General features: G+C 47.5%; 1 protein-coding gene across 1 annotated transcript in view; it reads right to left on the reverse strand.

The window, feature by feature from the left end:
* Window positions 1-9,720: 9,720 nt before the first annotated feature.
* Window positions 9,721-26,235, reverse strand: part of LOC146183706 (uncharacterized) — a 33,981-nt gene continuing 17,466 nt past the window's right edge. The window contains exon 3 of the mRNA XM_084608409.1: window positions 9,721-9,902. Coding sequence (XP_084464535.1) covers window positions 9,721-9,902 — 182 coding nt within the window. The remainder of the gene's footprint in view (window positions 9,903-26,235) is intronic.

The raw sequence follows: 26,235 nt of genomic DNA on the forward strand, positions 1-26,235 counted from the left end.
TGTAGAAAGAAAAGAAGAAAACAATACAAATATATGATCAATGGAACATTATAGCACAACTTTGTCGATTTGTTTTGCTCCCTGAGGCAAATAGCAATGCGGACAAACCGTAGCAAGCAGGATAAGCCGTAGACTGCACAGTGTTTCAAGTAACAGAAGATAGTGTTTGTTAATATTTTGCCTTTGCATGTCAAGAACTCGAGAATTTCGCTCTTCGCAGATGATCTCAAATTATTTCGTAATATTGGAGATATTAAGGACTGCCGCCAATTGCAGGCTGATATTAACAACGTCGAGAAATGGTGTTTGTTGAATCTCTTAAAGTTGAATAGTATTAAGAAGATTTCCATCTTGTCTCTAACTAGGAAACGCGACGCAGTTGTGCTTCATTATACACTTTTTGCGGATCAGATTTCTCATGTGGCCCATGTACGAGACTTCGGTGTTGTTGTTGATTCAAGGCTTGATTTTAGATTGCATGTAAATTCAATTGTGTTGCGCTCATTGAGACATATTGGTCTTATCTCTAGTAACTGTGCATTTGCTTTCCCTGCAACAGCCTCTCTCAACAGGACTGACACAAGATTGCGATTCTGTGAGTGCACCTCATGCATTCACAGGCTACTAGGGCGTCAAGCACCCACTATTCGCACCACATCGAAAAGAAGGGGCCAGCACAGATTTGACGTGCGCAAGCTACGTTTCCAATTCTGCAGGATAATTGCTCATATATGTTATTTTATCTTGCCATTCAGCAAATTTTCAAACATGCCGTCCGCAAAACGGAGCTCAATTGTTTTCGCCATCAAGTGGTGCAGCACACATCCCGTATTTTTCACGCCGAGCTCGTTCTTCTCTCGTGAAAGCCCCTTCATTGTACTTTCATACTTGAGCCACGTAGACGTGCGCCAAGCGCATGTCTTCCATTTAGGTATACGTACTATCCATAAGTCGCCAGAGCTATACCATAAGGAGCGCAGCATCCCCGTTTATCTTCAGTGGGCTTGACAGCAGCGCATCGGAAACGATGTTCACCAACCCGTTCCAAGTGCAGCTGTCTGTTTTCTCTGTTTTCCGAGAGTACCTGTCTTTCGAGCCGGTATTGTCGGCAACGAACTACAAGCACGTGGCGACTGGATAAAAACCATCGTAATCTTCCAGCCAACGGTGCGGATGTTTCTTCTTGACTTCACATCTGGAACGACGCGGAACACGTGCGATACCACAACTTTTCAAGGAGAACCGCATCCACGTTCATCTTCAATGGGGTTGGCAGCAACGCATCGGAAACGATGTTCGCCAACCCGTTCTGCTTTGTTGTCCGCGTTTGTCCATAGGTGTCTACTAAATGCTTTGACAGCGATTAGCGCTCTTTAGTGCTGCTGCCTTGCCGACTGTCCCTTTCATACCTTCCATCTGAGTTTTGTTCGTTTCCAATGAATTTGTTAATCTGCGGCGACGTTGAATCTAACCCAGCTCTAACGCAGGATGAAATGTTGATTTAGCGTCTTTCATTCCAAAATATTATTACTGTCTCTGTGAATAAATTACTTTCACAGCAGAGTGCGCTTGAAGATAAAATCGTTGGCTTACTTGGGCTCATAACCAACTTGGACGCAAAGTTAGCATGGCTTAAAACATTACAGAAAAGAAGTCAGCAACCTAAGAGCAGTTGTGACTCAGCCAGAAAAATACAAGTGATACATGCTCAGAAGCATAGAATGACTTAGAAAATTGGAGCCTCAAAAAATCATTTGATTTTTTACGGCTTTGAGAAGAAGGATAAAGAAGGTGCTGTTAATTTTCATAAAGTGGCAAGCAAAGAACGTTTTGAAGAAAAATTTAATGTCTAAATTAATAGCGTTGAAAGGTACCACAGGCATTGAAAAAAGAAAGGCGAGAACCTACTTGAATTAGGAATTATCAGGACAAACAAAATAAAATTGCAGTACTATAGGCATGCTCGATACAGACAACTGACTTTTCTGTGACAGAAAACGCCTCCAGCAAAATTCGAGGTTTTGTTTGCGGAGTTTTATCAGTTGAGCCTTTGGTGTAACTATGCTTCTCAAGTTAGCGCTTCTACACTGCTGGAATTCGCATTCGTCGCCACAAAGCTGGAGGACGCCGGGCAGAAGGCGGGCCAGCTCCATTTGCCAAGATGTCCGACATGGTAGAATTAATGCCATTTTGCTGTTATAGAGACACACGTTCTCTTGCGACCCTCATTTTACGTCGGTGTGCCGCTTGCCCTAATCGCCAACGATATTCACGTGGAGCTGTAGCATGCACGCGAGGAAGGTTAATACAGGCGCGCCCTTTTGTTTTCGTTCGATCATGTGATAACAACTTTGTCCAAACTGTTTTCTTGACGATCAAAACAGAGGAAATAGGCAAGTGGAAGAAATTCAGATTGCAAGGGGTTAAAAGCGCATACTTTTTGAATACTCTTGCAAAGAGGTGGACGAGGTAATATGATATAACAGCGCATGTGCTGGTGGTCCTTGTACAATTATTCCTTGACAACCATTGACACTGACAACCATTCGCTAAAATTAAATTGCTGACCGAGTTTTCATAGTCGCGTGCATGTGTTCATGTACAGCCAGCAGATTCTTAAACTGTACGTATACGGCGCCACAGTGGACTGCACGCTGTAGCTCCATGGAGCCAAAGCAAAGCTGAAAGTACCACGTTTCCTACAATTAGAGCAAGTGATGTCCCTGCCGCTACCTCAAGAGGTTGTGCTCTGGTCGTCACTCAACAGAACTGGAACCTGGGGATATAGTGCAACATTGACCAGGGTCCCATGGTTACGATGAGAGATGAGGCGCAAGCATATCAGCGGTGATGTCGAACTGTTACAACTATCAGGTGGACCACGACGCGAAACTGACGGACGAGAGCAATCAACGATATATCGTGGTCACTGAGCGCCGACGAATCAGTGCAGTCGGTTGGTGGGTGTACAGCAGAATGATGTTCGGAAGAAGTTGGAGAGAGTGTGGGCTGCGTTGTGCGATTCGGACCTGCGCTGCAACGCCCTACGGATCCACCATGTTGTGCACTATTGGTGCTACTGTTGCGGAAGTTGGAAACCGGTTTTCGTAGATTATCTCAAGTCATCAGTCACAAGCTAGACGTATAGTACCGACTTCACCATGGTGGTCATCAGAGGCCATTGAGGTGTGACACTATTCTAGCTTCTACCTATCGCTTACCTCGGGGCGTGGAGCGTGTTGCATATTCGCATAGGAATCTGCAATAAGAAAGAAGAGAAGGAAGACGAGGTGTGTGAGAAAGCGCGCGCTGGAAACATTGAGCGCCATGTCGGCATATTAGACATCGTGCGGACAGCCGGGGTTTAAAGATAGTCATAGGCGGCCTTGGTTTTCGCCCTCCTTCTTCTATGTTCAATACACATCGCCTGCGAACCCGATAGACACCTCCAAGATTCAAGGTTCACAAAAGATGAAAGCAGAACACAACGAACCGAATTTTACTGATATATTTTGCAATCCTTTATGCAAAATGGTGAGTAGAAACAAGCGTCACGAGGGGCTCCTTGTAAAAAACAAAAAAACAAATGTGCAGTTTCTGGATTGCGAACAGTTCTCTTCCTTCCTGGCAACTTTTCTTTCCCAAGAGGTGCCCATGGAAAATTTATTTGGCTTTGTCCATTCATGGTATACAAGCGAACCTAGACACTCACCTCCAAAGAAATGCGACTTTTCTCAGCATGGCGAAGATATTTGATAAGGTGCCTCATAACCGCTATTTCAATCAAAACATCCTTTTTTTCTACATAGCAGGACATTGCAATTAAATTGTGATTGAAAGAGGTGGTTCTTTCGTGGATTACGGAGTTCACATTTTTCTATAAAAAAAATGTGAGCCCATTGATCATGTTTTGTTTGACCGCTGGGAGGCAGTTTTCTATAGGAAGTCCCACAAGGATTCTTAAAAAAAAAAACTATTTCTTGATCCTCGCGGAATCTGGCAGCCCAAGGTTACAAAATAGAACGTTATTCCACATGACTGCGTGATGTCAGTGTTGTATGCGTTATTATTGTGTAAGCCTTCAGTGCCTATGTTTTAGAAGTTTGTCAGCAGAACATTGTCGGCGTGATTGCGTCGAAGTAAGGGGAGAGAGAAAACAGCAAATGATTGTAGTCGATAGAAGATGAAGCAGTTACCACGAAAAAACTTTGATTGGTTTGGAGTCGTTAGGCAATTAATTAGAACCAATCATGCCAATTAGAAGTCGAAATAGGCGTACAAGGTAATGCCGACATCCAAAATGATCACATGGTGCCTTACTTCTGGCCGCTTTACTTATAAGAACGTCGGAATAGTGGCGTAGATGTGTCGACATTGGATGCGGCATTAGTGTGTGACGTCATAAAATCGAAAATGGACGTGTTTCGAAGGAAAGAGCCGAATAAACGAGTGATATAAATTGATTAGAAAGTCTTGAAATATTGTTAATTGATGACAGGAAGTATCATTAAATCATATAAAAGAGGAAAAGCGTTAAAAAGTGCGTAAAGATAATAGGAAGTATCAAATACGCCGTTGCTGGGTAGCTGCCAACGTGCCGTCATGGCGTAGCCTAGCAATGCGTGAAGTATTTCCACATTCCACTAATGCAGGTGGAAGCAGCGATTTCAAACTTTTTGTAAAGCATAAGTAGGGGTTGGACTTCTTGGTTTAAACCGAAAAACACCGATAAATGTACACCGAAAGCATTTTAAAATGTTCGGTTTATATCGAAAAAGGTCAGTAGCTTTTCATGCACACCGCAAACGCTTGAAGACGGGAGAACATTACAAGTGTTCAATCGAGGGCCATGATGTGGGACAGTGGGATCATTGGTTTAACCGCAGCGGTTGAGGATTTTGAGGCATTGTTCATGGCCTCACGAATAGGGAAAGAATGGCAGCCGTGCTTCCCGACCCTCATAAACATATCAAGCATTCGAGGAGAGGTGCCTGCAGCAAGGCTGGCACTTTGAGTGGCGGAGGGCATACTTGAGCATTTGCAGTGCAAGTGCTTCCAGGACATAACGAAGACCAAAATCCGCCAGTTTCTTGCCACGTGACACTTCTCAGACACAAGCCGAGAGGAGTGCATTTGTTTTTTAGGTGATTTGGCTTATCCAGAAATTTGATCGCAATGAATAATAATTCAGTGACTCCTTTGCCTAACATGTGAATTTGTTTTACATATGTGTTTTATCACAACGCTAATTTTCATCACAACAATAACATTTTCTTTCAGGAGCTTAGCTGTATATATGACCGACTGTACATTAAATAAAAGTGCATAAAAAAGCATGCAAGACAAAAAAAATCAAAAATGAACTCAACGTCACTTTTAACTGTAGACGGATGCCTCTTACCTTACCGAAAAAGCCCTATATTGCTTCAGCAGATATTATTCACCGAAAAAAAACCGAGAGTTGTGTTTGCAAATAAACACCGAAAAAAGTCAGCCGAATAGCTTGAAAACAAAAACCGAAAACTCCAACCTCTGAGCATGAGCATCTATTGAATGACGTAATTAACAGTACATTACGCTCTCTTTGGTGGCTTAGTGAGAGAAATGTCTCTTAGCTAGCGAGATTTTTATTATAAAATTGTGAGCGCATCGGCCAGGGATTAAGGTGGAGAAAGGCTAGGCATTGAGCATGCTGAAGGAAATATTTAACTACTTATTGTAGCATGACGCCCTGGTACAGGGCAACACGTCTTCGCCGAATCAGCGTACTCACTGTATTCGCGCGGTCACTTTAGACTTGGCCGCTTGGCTTTGGTGTGGTACCCATGAACGATAGGTGGCGCTAGTGGTGACTCTATCTTAAAACCCTTCAATTAACTACAGGTAGCGCCATTTCCTTCCTCCTGCTTCAGCGCCGCCGCTCCGCCTCTCGCGTTTCGACCGTAGCTACACTTAGGGGTGCATGGCTAGCAGACGTACGCCCTCCGGAGCAAGAGTTGGGCTCTGGCGCCGCATGTCACCAGACCCTTTCAACTTGCAATTTGTCGCTGTGTGTTCACGTTAAAATTTTACTCGCTACTGAAACATCAATACAGAATGTCAAAAGGGATTTTGCGCTAAAATAGTTTCAGCTGTCAGTGTCTTACACCATACGCACGCGATTTCGCCGTCGGTTCAAATCGTCTTCATCTCCGTGCGTCCCTTGTTCGTCACCCGTTGGCCAAACTGGACGGCATGCTGCAAAAATATTGCGCCTAGGAGGCAGAGGGGAATAATTTAGAAACTGTCTGTGTATAGTTTCTTTCCAGTTTTTACGTACTTTTAAGCTGCCGGTAAACTTCAGAAGCGTGACAGCAGATGTCTTCCATGTGTTATCGATTTCAACTGCGGATCTATCAGCGCTTGCATGCGTGGTGTATGAAATGGAGAACCAGCACACCAAACGAACGTAAAGCACGAAAGATGTGGCTTTGTCCGACAGCCTAAGAGCCGACACTTCTTCATTAAATGCGGCGACACACTATAAACATGCGGTTAGCTTACATTCACGACAAAGACAGCGCTAAGAAAGCATGACTGGGTCGCTAAAGACCAAGGACATCATTCAATATCTAATCGAGGTCTAACGCAAAACCTAGAAAAAAATTAGGTGAGGTTTAGCTTTAGTTAAACCCGGTAGGTTGCCTAATCAAAGCCGACGTGCCTTCTTCTTTTTCTTCTTCTCCATCTAAGGCGCACCGTGGCTACCAGCCACAGCCATCCGTTGGCTTGAGCTGGGAGACCAGCGGCAGCCGCTCATGGTGACGGCAGCGGCGCTGCTCATCTGCGGCGCACCATGGCTACCGGCCGCGGTCACGCGACGACTTGAGCTGGAAGCCTAGCGGTAGCCGCTCCTGTTGCCATGGCGACGGCAGTGGCGCCGCTCTATCTAAGAATGTGGCTACCGGGCCCGGCTACGGCAAGGGGCTGTGACCTGGAGTAGTATTGCTTAAGCAATAATGTCATATCAGGCAAGAGATGAGCAATTGCTCACTTAACTCACAGAACTGCGTCAATGGTATTGAGCTGAACTCCACCCAGCCGATTCGGTGCAGCTAAGCCTTCCTCCGCGCCGCATCTCGATTTGCAGACGGTATTCTAAACATCAGTTTGTCATCAGGCTCCCGTGTTCTGCCCCCAAACGCGCATCAACAAGCATTATTTCGAAAAAAAAATCAATAAAAAAACGCTCAGACACGAGCAGTACCAAAACACACGGTGATAAGCGTAGCTTGCGTGTTCATTTGCACCGCGGGAAAGGGGGCAGCCAACGCAATAAGCAAGAAAAAAGCTCGCGGAAACACGTGACGGCGCTCGACTATCGGAGGGTTGAAAGTTCAAGGAAAGCGGCGGAGGGGAGGCGGGCGGCAATCGTCACATGTTGGCGCTGCATGTAGTTTATTGAGGGGTTGTAGTCCATCGGTCACATCTCATCTTTTTTTTAGTTAGTCACATAGTTCCTTCGGTGTTACAGAAATGTACACTGGGAAGCTCACTGGAACAGGGAGAATTCTTTCAGTACTGAAGTGGGCGTGACTGGGGATGAAGTGCTGCACGCGGAATAACGTCGCGGTGAGCAGACTGGCCTGTAAACTACACTTCGCGAGGTGTATGGCCGTGAAATGACATGAAGGCCGTATGGTAGCTGTTGAACGATAAAGCAGACCATTTGTCGGTAAGTAGGGATGTCTTGCCGAGTAAGTAGTGGATTTACAGTGACTGCCAAATGCACGCAAATACGCTGCCAAAACCATTTCAAATTCCTTCGCGATATCCCCCTTAAAAAGACTAATATCCACACTACCACGTGACAATATCTGAATGGAACAACTTACAATCACATATTACCACTGAAGTTCAGTTGATCAATTTCACTAAATTTTGCGTACTTTGAACGTAAGATCCGTGTGCTTTTGAGGGTAAGTTACATTTTTCAATGTTGTTCTAATATATTTGTCGTCTTTGCACATTTATTAATGCGGCAGCCTTTATGTGCTCATGGGTGCGCACAGAAAGTGCACATCAGCAGAGCGTTCCACACCATCCCTGTTGAACAACGACGTAATTTGTGAGTGATGATTGTGTGAGGTAGATGGTGAGACGTCTCCATGTAGAAATTTGCATTGATATGAAGCGATTAGTTAATTATCAAATCCAAAAAGTCAATTCGATGTTGAAAGAGCCATGGACGTCGAAATATTGTGTACAAATCGAAATAGCCTCGGACGTCAAAATTGCGCCAAAAACATGCAAAGACGCAGCAAAGCTTCAATTCTTTAAACGTTGGACTTCAGCATTGCGTTACAAAATCAAAAACAATCAGTTGAGTGAAAGAAGAAAATAGTTTTCAGTAGGAAAGTGAAAAACAGCAAAAAAAAATAAAAAGAAACAGCCAAAAGAGAAAAACCTGGTGTAAGAATCCTCCGAGCAGCAGCGAGCGACGATGATGGGTCTATAGAAATGGAAGAGGTTAAAGTTCGCGCATGGCGCTCATCCAAATCCCCCCGGGAAGAAAGCGGCCGCCCTCGCTGATTACAAGGAAGAAAAACGGGGGGCATAGGGCTTCATGTGCGAGACATGGACGATCTCTCCAGAGCGTCGACGCCGATCGGCGATGGTGTGTGAGGCAAGCCGGAGACGTTTGTTACAGTGCCCTGTAAGGGCCAATGCAGCAAAAATCAACTTCTCACAGGCCGGGAGGGCGGACTGGCGTCCACAGGAGAACTTCATAACCGGGATTGAAGGAGGGAGTTCGGTGCTGTTAGACATACTGGGCTTTGCGTTCTTGTTTGGCGAATTCGGTGTTGAAACTGGTAGGTTGGCGGAAGTGGGCCATACTAGTATAAACCTTTTCACCAAGTAGCGAAAACGGAGAGGTGGGACAAAGAAAAAAATAGTATTGAATACCGTGGATGGTTGACAGCCACAAACTAAAAAAGGGCTATAACCAGCAGTGCGCTGAACGGCGGAATTAGAGGCGTAAGTGACGAAAGGTAACACGTTGCCTCAGTTCCTGTGGTCAGGAGCGAATACATCGATATCGTATCGGACGTATCATGAAACCGGTCGATGAGTCCATTGTTCTGAGGGTGGTAGCAAGAGAACGTCTTATGCACGATGATGACGGCGTGCAGTACTTCAAGGGCCTCAGAAAGAAATGCCTTTCCATGGTCACTAACGAGAATACGGGATTCTCCATTGCGCAAGGCTATCGCACACAGGAAAAAATCGGCGACTTCACAGGTGGCACCGTGGCGAAGAGGGACATTTTCAGCGTACCACGTCAGTTGGTCAATGGTGGTGACAACCCAATAGTTGCCATTGTGACCGTGTCAAAAGTAACAAAAGGGCAAGATAGAAGTTGCAATAAGCCAACAGCAAGAGAAGAGATGTTGAACGCTCGGGATGCTGGCAAGACGGACAGCATGAAATCCATTTCACAATGCTGGCCGAAATTTACTCCAGGTCAGAAGTAGCGGCTCTTGATACGGTAGTAAGTTTTATGGTGGCCTAAATGACTAGCAGTGGCGTCGTCGTGATAAGCATACAAATATTTAAGACGAAGGGAGCGAGGTACATCGGTACCAGGCACTGACCTGTAAGGGCGATAAACGTCGCGATAGAATGTTCTATATTGAAATCGGAAGCGACTAAGCTGATACCACAAGCGAATATTAGATACTACTGCTTCGCCACGGAGACGAGCGATGGTGTTTGGCAGTAGGGGTCAACCAGCTGCAGGGATGGAAAATCAGCGTTGTTCTCGAGTGGAGCCACAGCGATGAGTGCAACATTCAGGTGGCCAGCAGATGGCTGTCTTGCATTGAATGTAGGAGAAGAGGCAGTAGGCGGAGCCACTGGAGCTGGAAGCAATGGGCAGTGAGATAGGGCGTCAGCGCCGAGGTGTTTTCGTCCAAATTTATAGGTGATAGTGAAGGGGTGCTCTTGAAGACGCACCACCCAGCGACACAGACGACCCGATGTCCTTTAGCGGTGACAGCCAACAGAGCTCGTGATGACCTGTTACAATGGTGAGGTGGCGGCCATGCAAATAAAAGTTAAAATTTGCACACCGCGCTTCTCCGCGCTTCTGCATTGATTAGCCGCTTGAATAGCATAACGAAGAAGGATGTCTACACGCTTCCCCGCATCGACGACTCTCTCGACCGGCTCTGCAATGCAAGGTACTTCTCATCGATGGACCTGAAGAGCGGATATTGGCAAGTTGAGGTCGACGAAAGAGATCGCGAGAAGACCGCATTCATCACACCAGACGGCCTTTTTGAGTTCAAGGTGATGCCATTTGGCCTCTGCTCCGCACCAGCCACGTTTCAGCGAGTATTGGAAACAGTCCTGGCAGGCTTGAAGTGGCAAATTTGTTTGGTATATTTGGACGATGTTGTTGTCTTCTCGTCAAACTTTGAAGACCGCCTAAAACGACTGCAGGCAGTGCTGGAAGCCATCAAGTCATCGGGGCTAACGCTAAAAGCAAAGAAGTGCCACTTCGCATACGAAGAACTGTGGTTCCTAGGTCACATCGTTAGTAAGGATGGCGTTCGTCCAGACCCAGAGAAAACAGCTGCAATCGCACAATTCCCACCGCCTGTCGACAAGAAAGCTGTGCGTCAATTCCTTGGGTTGTGCGCTTATTATCGACTATTTGTCAGAAACATTCCGCGCATCGCCGAACCGTTGACGCAGCTTACAAAGCCTGACGTACCTTTTAAATGGTAAGCGCCGCAAGGAGAAGCCTTCCACGAACTTAACCGCCGCCTTTAAGGCCCTCCTGTACTTGGCCACTTTGATGAAAACGCGGAGACCGAAATTCACACCGACGCGAGCAGTGTGGGCCTAGGAGCCGTTCTCGTCCAGAAGAGTGCCGGACAGGAGAAAGTAATCGCCTACGCTAGCAGGTCCCTCACAAAAGCCGAAGTCAATTACTCGACGACCGAGAAGGAGTGCCTTGCAATCATCTGGGCTACTTCTAAGTTTCATCCATACCTATACGGCCGACCATTCAAGGTGGTAAGCAACCATCACGCGCTCTGCTGGCTGGCTAATTTGAAAGATTCCTCTGGCCACTTTGCCAGATGGAGCCTACGACTTCAAGAATTTGACTTAACTGCAGTCTATAAGTCGGGCCGGAAGCATTCCGACGCATACTGCTTGTCACGCGCTCCCGTCGACGCTCCTCCGAAGGACAATGACGACGACGCCTTTTTGGGACCGATAAGCGCCAGCAGTTTTGCACAACCACAGCGATCTGACCATGAGCTGAAAGCGCTAGCCGATTACTTAGAAGGAAAGACCGCTTCCCTCATGGTGTGTTCAGGCGACCTTCATCATATTTCGCGTTAATCAATGGCCTCCTCGTGAAGAAGAACTTCGCACCCAACAAGACCGCGAAGCTTCTTGTAGTGCCTAAAAACCTCCGGCACGAAATTCTGCAGGCGTTGCATGATGAGCCCACAGCAGGCCATCTCGAATTTGCGCACACGTTGCGCCGAATCCAGGAGAAGTGCTACTGGCCGCGACTGCCTGCCGAAGTTGCCCACTGTGTGAATACGTGTCATGAGTGCCAACGACGCAAGACGCCGCCGATCAGACCAGCAGGACTACTAAACTCGATTCTGCCCCCAATCCTGCCCTTTCAACAAATTGGAATGGATCTCCTCGGCCCCTTTCCACCTTCGTCTATGGGTAAGAAGTGGATCATCGTGGCCACTGACAACCTTACCCGTTACACCGAAGCAAGAGCACTACCAAATGGTACCGCGGCAGAAGTCGCCAAATTTTTTGTAGAACAAATTCTCTTGCGACACGGCGCCCCAGAAGTGCTCATCACGGACAGGGGAACGGCGTTTACGGCAGAGTTGACGCAAGCCATCCTGGAATACAGTCATACAAGCCATCGACGATCAACTGCGTACCATCCCCATACCAATGGCCTTACGGAGCGCCTGAACAAAACGATCGCGGATATGATCGCCATGTACGCCGACGCTGAACACAAGACATGGGACGCCATGGTGCCATACGTGATCTTCGCGTATAGCACGGCAGTCCAGGAGACGACCAGAGCGACCCCGTTTAAGCTTGTGTACGGCAGGAAGCCCACGACGACGCCCTACGCAATGCTGCCGCAAGTAACCAACGAGGACAACCTTGACCGGTCGATGAGTCCATTGTTCTGAGGGTGGTAGCAAGAGAACGTCTTATGCACAATGATGACGGCGAGAAGTACTTCAAGGGCTTCAGAAAGAAATGTCTTTCCGTGGTCACTAACGAGAATACGGGATTCTCCATTGCGCAAGGCTATCGCACACAGGAAAAAATCGGCGACTTCACAAGCGGCACCGTGGCGAAGAGGGACATTTTCAGCGTTCCACTTCAGTTGGTCGATGGTGGTGACAACCCATTAGTTGCCATCTGGCGTGAAAAGACGAGGTTCGGACAAGTCAATTGTGACCGTGTCAAAAGTAACAAAAGGGCAAGATAGAAGTTGCATTAAGCCAACAGCAAGAGAAGAGATGTTGAACGCTCGGGATGCTGGCAAGACGGACAGCATGAAATCCATTTCACAATTCTGGCAGAAATTTACTCCAGGTCAGAAGTAGCGGCTTTTGATACGGTAGTAAGTTTTATGGTGGCCTAAATGACTAGCAGTGGCGGCGTCGTGATAAGCCTACAAATATTTCAGACGAAGGGAGCGAGGTACATCGGTACCAGGCATTGACCTGTAAAGGCGATAAACGTCGCGATAGAATGTTCTATATGAAATCGGAAGCGACTAAGCTGATATCACAAGCGAATATTAGATACTACTTCTTCGCCACGGAGACGAGCGATGGTGTTTGGCAGTAGGGGTCAACCAGCTGCAGGGATGGAAAATCAGCGTTGTTCTCGAGTGGAGCCACAGCGATGAGTGCAACATTCAGGTGGCCAGCAGATGGCTATCTTGCATCGGATGTAGGAGAAGAGGCAGTAGGCGCAGCCACTGGAGCTGGAAGCAATGGGCAGTGAGATAGAGCGTCAGCGCCGAGGCGTTTTCGGCCAGATTTATAGGTGATAGTGAAGGGGTGCTCTTGAAGACGCACCACCCAGCGACACAGACGACCCGATGTTCTTTAGCGATGACAGCCAACAGAGCTCGTGATGACCTGTTACGATGGTGAGGTGGCGGCCGTGCAAATAAAAGTTAAAATTTTGAACCGACCAAATAACGGTAAGACACCCTTGCTAATAGTGTAGTTATGCTCAGCTGCAGTAAGCGTACGGCTCGCGTATTTGAAGACTTGCTCTTCAGATACGGCATTAAGTTGCAAGAAAATCGCGCGATGTCGGGACTATTGGTGTCAGTGTGAAGTACGGCGCGCACATCTGGGTCAAAATGGCGGAGCACAGGAGTGGAAGAGAGTTCTTGCTTGAGAGCTTAGAAGGCCTCTTCACATTCGGTGGACCAGGCGCAAAGCGCTTGGGAAGTCAAGAGTTTGTGCAATGGGGCCGCAGCAGGAGCAAATTTTCAAATAAAATGGAGGAAATAGGATGCCAAGCCAAGGAAGTACCGAAGGTCTTTCTGACGTTGGAGCCAAGTAAAATTAACGGCAGCTGCAATTTTGTCGGAATCAGGCTGGATTCCTGACTTACTGACGACATGGCCTAGTACTTTGGTGGTCTTACTGGCAAAGTGGCATTTCTTGGCATACAGCTGAAGCCCCGCATGAGCAAGGCACTTCAGGACTTCGGTGAAACGCTTTACGTGCTGGATAAAGTTCGACAATATGATGATCTCGTTGAGATAAAACAGGCATTTTTTTCAGTTTTATTCCGCGAAGCACGGCGTCAATCATGCGCTCAAAGGTGGCCGGGGCATTGCACAGTCCGAAAGGCATCACGTTAAACTCGCAGAGCCCATCGGGGGTAGAAAAGGCGATCCTGTCCTTGTCTGAATCGTGCACGAGAATTTGCCAGTGCCCCGAGTAAAGGTCGAGGAGCACATTGGAGACAGCCTCTTCACCAATGCGAGACAGGGTAATATTTACACGTTCATTAGAGATAGAGGAAGAAAGAGCGCAATCGGACGAAGTAGACAACGTTGAAGTGTGGGCCGCTTCTGGTGCCCTCGTTCACTGGTTCAGCTGTTTTGATGCCCTCGCTCAGCGGTCACACTAGTATCTCTGTTTAGCAACTGTTACACATCTGGTGGAGGTGCTGGGTGTACGCCTCGCGACCTGCATATGCCTACGAGATAAGAACAACAGGGAGCTCACACCGATTCATCAGCGCCCTAGCCGCCGCCTCCGCGGCCAGTCACCTTAATTCGGACCTCTTACCACTCCGACGAGGACGACGCATCCTCGGCCGACGGTCCTACCGGAAATGGCCACAGATAGCAGGTCCCCGGCGCCCATCCTCTACCACTCGCCGCCAACACCGTCATCTTTTCACCGCGATGTATACGAAGATGCGGAGGACTGGCTGAGCACCTTTGAGCGGGTCGCCCTCCAGAACGGCTGTAGCGACGACCGTAAGCTCCATAACGTGTTTTTTTTTTGCGCTTGAAGACTCCGCTAGGACATGGTTCGAGAACCACGAGAGCAATCTGTCGCCCTGGGAAGCATTTCGCTAAAATCTCCTATCTAAATTCCCCAAAGCAGACCGCCGAGAAAAAGCGGAAGCTGCGCTGCACTCCCGCAACGAGCAGACAACGAAATCGTCCGCATGTATATGGAGGATATGACGCGCCTCTTCAAGCATGCCTACCCCGTCATGGCGGAGGAGAAGCTTTGCCACCTCATGCGTGGGGTCATGCAGGAGCTTTTTGCCGGTCTTGTGCGCAGTCCACCACGTACTGTTGCCGAATTCCTCACTGAGGCGACCACCATGGAAGCAACGCTCTTGCAACGAGCCCGGCAATACAATTGGTTTTTGCAGAAGCATCTAAAATCACTTGTTTTGGACGTTCCTTTCCTGACAAAAAAATCTACTGATGTTGTTGAGTATCTACAGAGTACTGACGATATTGGCTTTGGGTTTTCAGTAAATGTTAAATAGTTGTTTTACTCTATTCTTCAAGACCAGCATTTGTTGGATGTAAAGGAATGCATTGAAGCAAACGGCGATGTGTCTTTTCAGAATTCTTCAGGATTGTCGGTGGATACTTTTATCGATTTATTGCAATTTTACCTATGTTCTACTTTTATTCTTTTTGACAATCTGCCTAATCTGCTGCGCAACGGTGTCTTTATAGGGTCTTGCGTGACCCCGGTTCTTTGTGACATCTTTTTAACAAAAGTTGACTAATCTTTAGATAAATGTTTGCATGGGGGGTGGTTTTAAATGTTTTTATGTACGTTGACAATCTTTTAGTGCTTTTAAAGAAGCAGACTTTCATCACCTACAATAGGTGATGTTTTAAGTGTTTTTGACAAACATGGACTTGGGTTCTCTTTTACACATGAACTACCCGACACTAACGTTTTACAGTTTTTAGACTTGAAACTAACCTTCCTTGAAAGACACGTTTGCTGGGGCTATTACCCTCATGCTAAAAAAGATAGTTTGCCTTATGATTCTGTGCACTCGAAAACTGTGAATAGAGCAATAGCTTCGCATTGCTTAGAGTCTTCGCTCAGGAAATTGTGCCCGTATCAGTTGCAAGCCAGCTTCCATAATCATATGAGCCGGCTTTCGGCAGCTGGGTTCCCCTGCTGTGTGTTGTTTGCAGTTTGCGAGACCCTCCTTAAAAAGATCAAGAGCGGAACGCGAAGAAGTACTGGAGAGGATCGTCGGAGGACGCAGAAGCCGCTTGTTGTGCCTTATGTGCACAAAACCTCCACAACTTGAAGAAAGTGGCCAACAGGCATGGCATGAGTGTCCTTTTTTCGGCTCCGAACAAGTTGGGAAAGTTTTGCCCCCGAATTTGTAACCCAAGAAAAGGGGGTTGCCAGATAAAGCACGACTCTCGGCTTACAAAGTGTTCTGTTGGAGTGGTCTATGCTATTCCCTTGACGTGTGGAAATCTGTACGTTGGTCAAACTGGCCGATGCATCAACGAGCGTTTGGGGAACATGCACGAAATTTGTCACATTTAAAAGACAAGTAGGCACATTTGGTTGCGCACGTAATCAAGTGCAACGGATGCGGGGCCAGGTTGAATGTGACGAAGATTCTTGGAAAGAGTAAGGATAGAACGGCACGTGTTAGTTTGGAGGCTTTTCACATTAAGATGTTTGGCATCAGGTGTATCAGCATCCCCTCATTATCTCTTCTGACCTCCGAAATTAGGTTTTTAGATGCTGTTATCTATTAACGGTATTTTTTTCTTGCCTTCTCGATGGTCGTTCCTTGATTCCCCTATCTTTCTCCCCATCCTTCTTTCCCTTTGGAAACTTCATCTATATAGGATCCCTCGTGGTTTTCAATAAATTTAGTTGTGAGTAGCACCTGTGTATCGTCTTCTTTCTTGTGGTGTGTTTAGTTCGGCGCAGTTTTTCACAGTACAAGTATGAACCAACTAGCCCAAGAAACGGTGTTAATACAATTGGCATGAGAGCACGCTTGGCCGTGCGGTTCCTTCGAGATCGCTAGGGAGCGATGTGACCGCTTTACGTGACCTAACCAGGTCGATCGTCAGGGAGGAACTACAAGCCCTCCAGCTACCTTTCAGCGCGCCTTCTATTACATCGCTGTCGGAAGTCGTCCGGGACGAGGTGCGCCTAGCAGCGCAGCAACAACTCCCTCAGGATCCTAGTCAGGCTAAGGTCAGACCTACCTATGCATCTGTCCTCTGCCGGTGGCCATACCACGACTTAAGCAGGGCAGCAGTCTGGGTTTGCCCGTGTGACTGCTCGACCAGCCTAGTGGCCACAAAAATGTGAAGTGTGGCGTGCACCAGACCGATGGCCCCTCTGCTACCACTGTGGTGAGGAGGGTCATATTTACACGGCCTGCCCATATCGGCGAGGGGGCTTGCGTGGTTTTGCGCCCGACGACCCTTTCTCACGGAACGGCGAACGACCATTCGAAATTGAAGCTCACCTCTCGGGCAAAGTTTTGATGCCATGGTTGGGCCTTAGCATTCCCAACGCTGGATGTCACCTTATAAGCCCGGCTGGAAGGTGCACAGCCCGAATCGGCATCCACGGTTTCATTTACGTCGGTGAATTCGTCGTCTTGCACGAGTGTTCGAGAGATTTGATCTTGAGCCGCGACTTTCTACAGGCAAACGGTGTTGTGATCGCCCTACATGAGGTGCGAGTTACATTTTCGACAAAGCAAGCCGTGGCACACAGTGACACAGAAGACCCAAGAGTCAACGCTCTGCGTATTGTCGAAGACAACGTAATACTGCCACCATGGTTCAGTGTGCTGGTGCTAGTGAGGAACGACTCGTTTCACGACTACGAAGGTATTGCGGACAGTAACTCTTGGCTGTTGCTCGAGAAAGGAGTGGCTATAGCGCGCGGTCTTGTCGACCTAAATGACGGCTATGCGACAGTTTTCCTGACGAATTTCACCAATGAAATTCAGCCCGTAGCCAAGGGAACGGCTGTCGCCTTCCTCCACAATGTGGATAGGTTGCCGAATGTGTGCCCCGTGGAGACGAATCTTCACGATGATGCCGCACAACGTAACGCCCTTCAGAAGGTTAAAATCAACCCGGCTTTGTCACCTCATCAGCAGAACCTTCTGTCGTCCCTGCTACTTGATTTTAAAGATTGCTTCGCGGCAAGCTCCAAGGTCAGACAGACGCCGGTAGCCAAGCATCGCATCATCACCGATTCGGCCACGCCACCAGTGTGTCAGCGTCCATACCATGCTTTGCCTAAAGAGCAGGAGGCTATTAGAACGCAAGTCGATGAAATGCTTGCAGAGGATGTTATACAGCCGTCAACAAGTTCGTGGGCGTCGCCGGTCGTCCCGGTGAAAAAGGAAGACAACACGTTACAATTCTGCGTTGATTACAGGAAACTGAATTATGTTACTAAAAAGGACGTGTACCCACTCCCCAGGATCGATGATGCGCTTGACCAACTCCGAGACGCCATGTTCTTCTCTTCCTTAGATCTGAAAAGCGGATATTGGCAGATTGAGGTGGACGAACGAGACAGCGAGAAAACGGCTTTCGTGGCACCCGACGGTCTGTACAAATTTAAGGTGCTCCTGTTTGGACTTTTCTCCGCTCAGGCCATGTTTCAACGCATGATTGACACTATTTTAGCTGGTCTGAAGTGGCAGTCATGCCTTGTGTACCTTGACGACGTGGTCATTTTTTTTCGCCTAGCTTTGAACAACACTTGTAGCGATTGCGCATTGTCCTACAAGATCTCCAGTCTGCGCAACTATCAAGCCAGGGAAATGTCATTTCGCCTGCGAAAAGCTACGTTTCTTGGGACACGTGGACAGCGCACAAGGTGTTCTCCCAGACACGACAAGACTTCCGCCGTCTCCAGTTTCCCACGCCTAACCGACAGAAGGCCTCCCGACGTTTTCAGGGCCTCCACTCCTATTACCGCCTCTTTGTTAAAGCTTTTTCTCGCCTAACTGAGCCATTAACAGCCTTGACTCGAGGTGACACACCCTTTTTATGGGGGAGTGCCGAAGATTAAGCCTCCAAGGAACACCGCCGCCGCCTGCAAAGTCCACCAATACTAGCTCCTTTTGACGAGAATGCCGACACAGATATCCACACTGACACCAGCAATGTCGGCCTCGGTGCGATCCTGGCAGAACGGTGCAGAACGAGTCATCGCCTACGCGAGCCGTACACTATCTCGTTCTGAAAGGAACTATTCGATAACAGAAAACGAGTGCCTTGCCGTGATCTGGGCTCTGAGTAAGTTCCGACCGTACATCTACGGGCGACCGTTCCGTGTCGTCCGTGGTCACTTGCTATGCTGGCTAGCCAGTATATTAAAGATTCTTCTGGGCGGTTGGCCAGGTGGAGCCTTCGGTTACAGGAGTACGACGTGACAGTCGTCTATGAGTCGGGCCGGCAGCACCAGGACGCAGACTGTTTATAACGAGCGCCCGTGATATCGCCTACGCAAGACGTCACCGAAGAGTGGCCCATTCTTTGTTCCGTTAGCGTCTCCCGTATAGCGCAGCTTCAACGGACCGACTCTGAGTTGTCGCCTCTCATTGAGTACCTGGAGGGTGTTAATGCTAGTGTACCTCGTTTGTTTCGTCGTCGGCTGCGGTTCTTCACTCTGCGGCGTGGAGCACTCTACAAGCGCAACTTTGACATCAGCCAGAGGTTTCTGCTTGTTGTGCCATCCCAGTTACGGCTAGAAATCATGAGCGCTTGTCATGATGAACCATCCGCTGGCCACTTGGGGGTCAGTCGCACACTGGCGAAGATTCGGCTGAAGTACTGCTGACCCAATTTCCTACCATCAGCGCGTAAATACGTAGCAACATGCCGCGATTGCCAACGGCGCAAATCTCCTCCTCAGAGCCAGCTGGCTTTTTTTTTCAGCCCATAGCACCCCCAAAGACACCATTTTCAGCAAATTGGCATAGACCTCCTCGGCCCTTTTCCGAAGTCGTCCACTGGAAAATGGTGGATTGTGGTCTCAAAGGATTACCTGACACGATACGCTGAAACCGGGTCACTTGCAAGCGGTACTACTTCTGAAGTCGCCGAATTCGTTGTCCACGACATCGTCCTGCGTCATGGCGTTCCTGCAGCTATCGCTACCGACCGTGGAGCTGCATTTACAGCCCGCTTCACTCAGGCTGTACTGAAGCTCACGAACACCAGCCATACCTAGGCATACAAAAGCCTACAATTACCCTCAGACAAATGGCTTGTTGGAACGCCTCAACACGACCTTGACCGACATTCTTTCCATGTATGTTGATGTCGAGAACAAAACATGAGACCAAATTCTTCCATACGCGGCATTCGCGTATATAACCCCGCAACAAGAAACCAAGTGGTTTACTGCGTTTGAATTGGTCTTCGGTCGCCAGGTCACCACCCCCCTGGATGCTATGCTACCCGTGGACCCCCCTGACAGTGAGACTGAACTTGACGTCGACGCTTATGTTCAGCGCACGGAAGAAGCGCGGTAACTAGACACCGTATTCACCGTCAGCAGCAGATCGACGCTGACCGCTACAACCTTGGACGCCGCTACGTTACCTACAACCAGAGATGGGCAACCTCATGAGGTCGACCTCAACTTTAAAATGACCTCAACCTCACAGAGTGAGGTGAGATTGAGGTGAGGTCGGCGATAGCTCGAAATTTTTTGCGTGAGGTCACGAAATTAGACCTCAACATCATGCGTGAGTTTGAGGTTGAGTGAGGTCGTCATCGTGAGAGGTCGAAATTGTGAGGTCCAGGCTTTTTACTGTTGCCGCGGCTTCCTTCGATTCATTGAAAAACGCTTATTCTCGGTAACCACCCTCGCTCCCTCTGACTTGTTTGTGCCGATGCTTGCCGTCGGCTCAAACCCGGGAGCGCGCGAAGTACATAAATCGCGGGGCTTTTGTCGGACGCCGCAAACAAACAAGCAAACTAAAAAGCGAAGAAAATTGTCTTTGCACAGACGGCGCGAAGGAGTACTGTTCGTCGTGTGCATGCCCGTTTCCAGGCGCTGACGTCACGGCTGCTGCCTTACATTCGAGGAAGAAGGATCCCGCTGTATATTACACGGAAACTTAACAGAAACTGGCACAGCGAAACTGTTAGAGAACGTGGTACTGACAGATAAAAAAAAAATGGAAGACGCGAACAAACCAGAAAAACCGGCACACGAACATGTGAGCATTTTATCGAGGTCTTCCCTTTCGAATTGTACGCTATCTTTCTTATTCCGGTCCTGTGAATTTACATTCTTATATTCTCCAGAATAATTGTTCTCTTTGGTATTGTGTTCTTTGTTCCTTCTCATAAATTCCCAGGTGGCCGCGAATAACTGCAACACCGAATCTTCCGTACATCTTCCTTAGCATTCCTTACATAACCAATATAGCGGCAAAACATGCAAGAGGATGGGACGGCTCAGCTTATAAGACGCAGCTGGTATACCTGGATGGAAGAGACAAACAATTATATGGCCTTGTATACAGTAAAGACCAATAAAAAAAAACGTTTTTGCTACGCAAGGCCCTTTGTTCATCTCTCAGATACGAGTGAAACCAAGCAATGTAGGAGGAAGGAGGATGGTAAGGGATACTTAACTTCATAATATCAGGTCTCTCTTGAAATCACTTTAGGCGCAGAAAAAAAAATATAAAAGCGTTTTCGTACATGTTTTTATGAGCTAGAAAAGTACTGTGATGCTTTCTGGCTCTACATTTTAGTGTCTAGACGGAAGAATTGGTGGGCAAACTGAGCAGGTCTCTTTTGTGCTGCCGTCTGCTCGAGGCGGACAAATTAATCGGATGAAATTTTTTGCGGTTAGATGTCGGAGTAATAGATTCAGACATTCGTTTTTTTTATCAATTAAGGTATACCTGAATAAAACCGATTACACGCTAACACTGAGGAATGCAGTAATAAGTCGGTGTCTCAAGCCTTCTATACGCTCTGGGAAGCGCAGTTCTCTTCTGTTTTTAGTGTGCAACACTTGTTAGTACTTTCGTCTACATGGTATTTTTTTTTATATACTTTCTGGTATGTCATTACGCTCGCCCACTGCCCAACAAAGAACTGGCTTCTTCCCTCACAGTTGGCTCTTTCTTTGGCATCTTTACTTACCGGCACGGTAATTTAGTTTTTCTCTCTTTTTTTGTTGCATATATTGCAAAGCGCGATGTAGTCTCTTAAAACGGAGCTGACACAGATGCGCCACTGCCTTTTGTGTGTATTGGTGACAGTTCGGCATTCACCGCATGAACAAAACCAGAAGCCTAGAGATGGACGGCGAATTAAGGAGCGCGTGCACAGCAGGGAGCGCGGTCCCTCTTGGCTGTGTGCTCGCTTTATTTCTGTTGTTTTTGTCTTCATTTTACGTTTGTGCTGTAATTATATGATTATACAGGGAAACGCCTTCTCTGGATGCATGTGCGGTGCATACGGCGAAGCAGCTTCGGAGACACCACTGCGCAATTTATTAGTTCAGTCTTTAAAGGAAAACGAGTGAATACCACAAATAAACTCGTCTCAGGCTTATTGGTGAAATAGTATCTAATATTCTGTTCGGACGTACTACAAGTATATGTCATCATCATCATCATCAGCCTGGTTATACCCACTGCAGGGCAAAGGCCTCTCCCATATTTCTCCACTTAACCCGGTTCTGTGCAAGCTGCATCCACTTGACCCCTGCGAACTTCTTATCTCATCCGCCCACCTAACTTTCTGCCGCCCCCTGCTACGCTTTCCTTCCCTTGGAATCTAGTTTGTTACCCTCAGCGACCATCGGTTATCCTCTCTTCGCACTACATGTCCTGCCCATGTCCATTTCTTCTTCTTGATTTCCACTAGAATGTCGGTAACTTGAGTTATTTCTCTGACCCACTCTGCACGCTTTCTATTTCTTAATGTTACCCCTACCATTTTTCGTTCCATAGCCCTCTGGGTTGTCCTCAACTTAAGTAGAACTCTCTTGGTTAGCCTCCACGTTTCAGCCCCATAGGTGAGTACAAGCAAGATGCAACTGTTGTATAATTTCCTCTTGAGCGATTCCGGTAAGCTGCTAGTCATAACCTGCGAGTGCTTGCCTAATGCACTCCATCCCAATCTTATTCTTCTTGTAATTTCCTTTTCATGATCCGGATCTGCGGTTACTACCTGTCCTAAGTAGACATATTCGCCTACTACTTCCGGTATTTCGCTACCTAATGTAAACTGCTGTTCCTTTCCGAGGCTGTTGAACATTACCTTAGTCTTCGGCATATTGATTTTCAAGCCTACCTTTCTACTTTTCCTGTCTAGGTCATCAATCATTATTTGCAGTTCATCCCCCGAGTTGCTTAGCAAGGCAATGTCATCAGCAAACCGCAGATTACTGAGGTATTCTCCATCTACCCTTATCCCTAACTGCTCCCATTCAAAGTCTCTGAATACTTCCTCTAAACAAGCTTGAATAGTACTGGGGAGATTGTGTCTCCTTGCCTAACACCTTTCTTTATGGGAATTTTGTTACTTTTTTTTTATGCAGAACCATGGTTGCTGCGCAGCCACTATATATATCTTCCAGCACTTTCACGTACGGCTCGTCTACCCCCTGATTTCGCAATGCCTGCATCACCGCCGAGGTTTCAACTGAGTCAAATGCTTTTTCGTAATCAATGAATGCTGTGTATAAGGGCTGGTTATATTCCGAGCATTTTTCTATCACCTGATTGATGGTATGGATATGATCGGTAGTAGAGTACCATTTCCGAAACCCTGCTTGATCCTTTGCTTGATTGCAGTCTAAGGTTGTCCTGATTCTATTAGCATTTATATCTAAGTATTTATATCTTTTTTTGCGGGGCGGGGGGGGGGGGGGGGTGCGTGGACAATTTGCTCCTGCAAAATGGTTCACGTTTAACAGCAAAGTGGTTCACGTTTAACCCTCTATCCTAGCAGTTCCAACCGCTGTGATTTTTTAATGTAAGCGTGGTGTTCAAAGAACTAATTACTTCTCTCGTAATACGTCACGAGATGACATAGTTATCGACAAAGACTTAGTGATTGGCAGGTTGGGACCTCATAACATCAAAAGCATTCCTTTTCGAAATTTTCTGAAGGTATTAATATTTTTTCCTAATTTAATGTATTTGTTCGCAAGATAATGTACAATTTATAAAAACAAAAAGCTTGGCAAACCATGAATTTCTTTTTCAAATTAAGAAAAAGATTTTATCGACATTGTTGTCATCGTCACTATGGTCAACAGCGCTTGTCTTTTCAGTATATAGTAAGAACTGGCTTGTTTTATTGCTAATAGGAATCTTATTCTCGTGGAATGGCTTGGATAAACTTTTTGTATTGCATTATGGGCCTATGCGTAGTAATGTGGCACTCATGTAGGCCTTAGAATGAAACCGACCAAAAAAGAGTAGGCGAGGAGGGGGAGAGGATTGCCACTTTAGTGCAGAGTTGGACATGTAGCCTCCGAAGTTTTCTGCATTTATGCGGGATATTAATTGTTATATAAAATTAAGAGTAAAACACAGCCTTCATACGACGAACTTCTGGCTTGCCTATATATCCCAGGATTGCTGAGAAATGTATATTGCTTTAAGTTACGGTTTAATTTAATGATTCTTCTTTTTTGAGGTAGACTGCCCGACCTCAACCTCACATTTTGAGTTTGAGGTGAGGTTGAGTGAGGTCGCCAATGGTCACCTGAAAAGTGAGGTGAGGTTGCCTGGGGGACCTCAGCCTCAATTGCTGAGGTTGAGGTTGAGTGAGGTCGTCGAAAATGTTTTGAGTTTGAGGTGAGGTCGAGCTTTTTGAGGTCAAATCCCCACCTCTGCCTACAACACGGACGACTAGGTGTGGATCTGGAGGCCTGTTCGTCGCCGCAGGCTACCCGAAAAGTTACTGCGCCGCTACTTCGGCCCATAACTTGTTGTTCGTCGCCTCAGCGACGTTACGTATGAAATTGCACCAGCATTCATCGCACAGCAGCAAGCGCAGCGACTTTGTGCATGTGGTGCGAATGAAGCCGTACTACGAGTGAACCCCCGACTGACTTTCAGGCTGCATGTATCTATTCCGTGATGCCAGACTCGTGGTGTAACTCTTCAACGCTTTTTCTCCCAGCTCTTCTATCTGACGGTAACACCGCATCGAGGCGATGCTTCAGAGGAGGGGGCAGTGACACGTGCATTAGAGGTAGAGGAAGAAGGAGCGCAATCGGACAAAGTAGACAACGTTGAAGTGGGGGCCGTTTCTGGTGCCCTCTTTCGCTGGTTCAGCTGTCTCGGTGCCCTCGCTCAGCGGCCGTAGTAGCCTTTCTGTGTAACAACTGTTACAATATTCCTTGTAGATGACCTTGTTAAGGGCCCGCAATCCACGCAGAAACAGTCTGAGCCAAGTATTTTACGAACGAGAACCACAGGCGAGGACCAAGAGCTCACTGAGGGCCTTATGACCTTTCGACCAAGCATGTAGGCAATTTGCTTTTCGATGACTTTTCGTTCTGATACCGAAACATGATACAGCCATCGCCGACTAAAAGCTGAGCCGTGCGTTTTTATTCGATGAGAGGTGGCAGAGGTCTTCACTAAAACTGATGTGGACACTTCAAAGATTCTTGGTGCCGCAAGAGGATGTCTAGCAGAGCTGTTGACTGCTCGGATACGAGGCCCGGGCTGATGATGTTTGCGAGCGAAGAGTAGGAAGTCGGAGAGGGTGGCTTGGCAGCAAGCGGTGGTACACAGAATGTTGAGGGGATATGATTGCCATCAAAAATAAAGAAAACTGTGGCACCTCTGGAAGTAAGAATGGCTGGCCAGTTGTATTCAGGGCCGCAACCATCGCGCAATCGGGGGAAGGAGGTGAGGCACGAACCAATAGCTAAACTGTCGGAGGTCCACTGTGGAGATGGCATAACCAGAGCTTCGCTGTCAATTACATAGTTAATGCCACAATGATCAGCTGCGCGCTTCCAGGGGACAGAATGAAATCAACAGCCGCGAACACATGTGGTGGTGAACAGTCTTACATGGGTAATATATCAGGGTCCGCGAGATAGATATAGGCGCTCGTCGCAGTAGATGAGGGCGGACGCCGACGACAAGGAATCCCACCCCAAGATCAGTAGATAACGCACGCGGGTTTGATAACAGTGCCATTAGCTCCACGAAGTGGCGGACCGATATATGGAGTAATAACTTTGCGCAGGAGAGAACAGAGACAAAAATGGGACAGATTAAACGGCGCCCGTGTCATTGAGGGTCTCAACGCACATTCTTTCCATACTATATGTTAGAGTATTCGGCGGTCGCATAGGAGGAATTTCAGAGTTCCTAATCGAAGCAGCTTTCCCTTCAAACCCTGCTCGAATAGTTTCCCGCTCAAGGCGCGAAGGGTTGCGAGGCAGGACGAAGCGGTCAAGTGCGGTGAAAAGGCGAAGGGGTTCGGCGTCGAGAAGGACACGACGGCAGGGAAACATTGGGGGAGTTCGGAGGCTGGGAAGAATGCCAAAAAAAGCTGAGTAGGTCACAATAAATTCGTCACTCTGGCGCACACAGGCATGTTATAAGGGGGCAAAAGCCCTTTGCTCATCATGCTGGCGGCGCCGA

This window comes from Amblyomma maculatum, chromosome 7 (assembly GCF_055883805.1).
Source record: "Amblyomma maculatum isolate TAMU_Amacu chromosome 7, ASM5588380v1, whole genome shotgun sequence".
NCBI lineage: Eukaryota > Metazoa > Arthropoda > Arachnida > Ixodida > Ixodidae > Amblyomma > Amblyomma maculatum.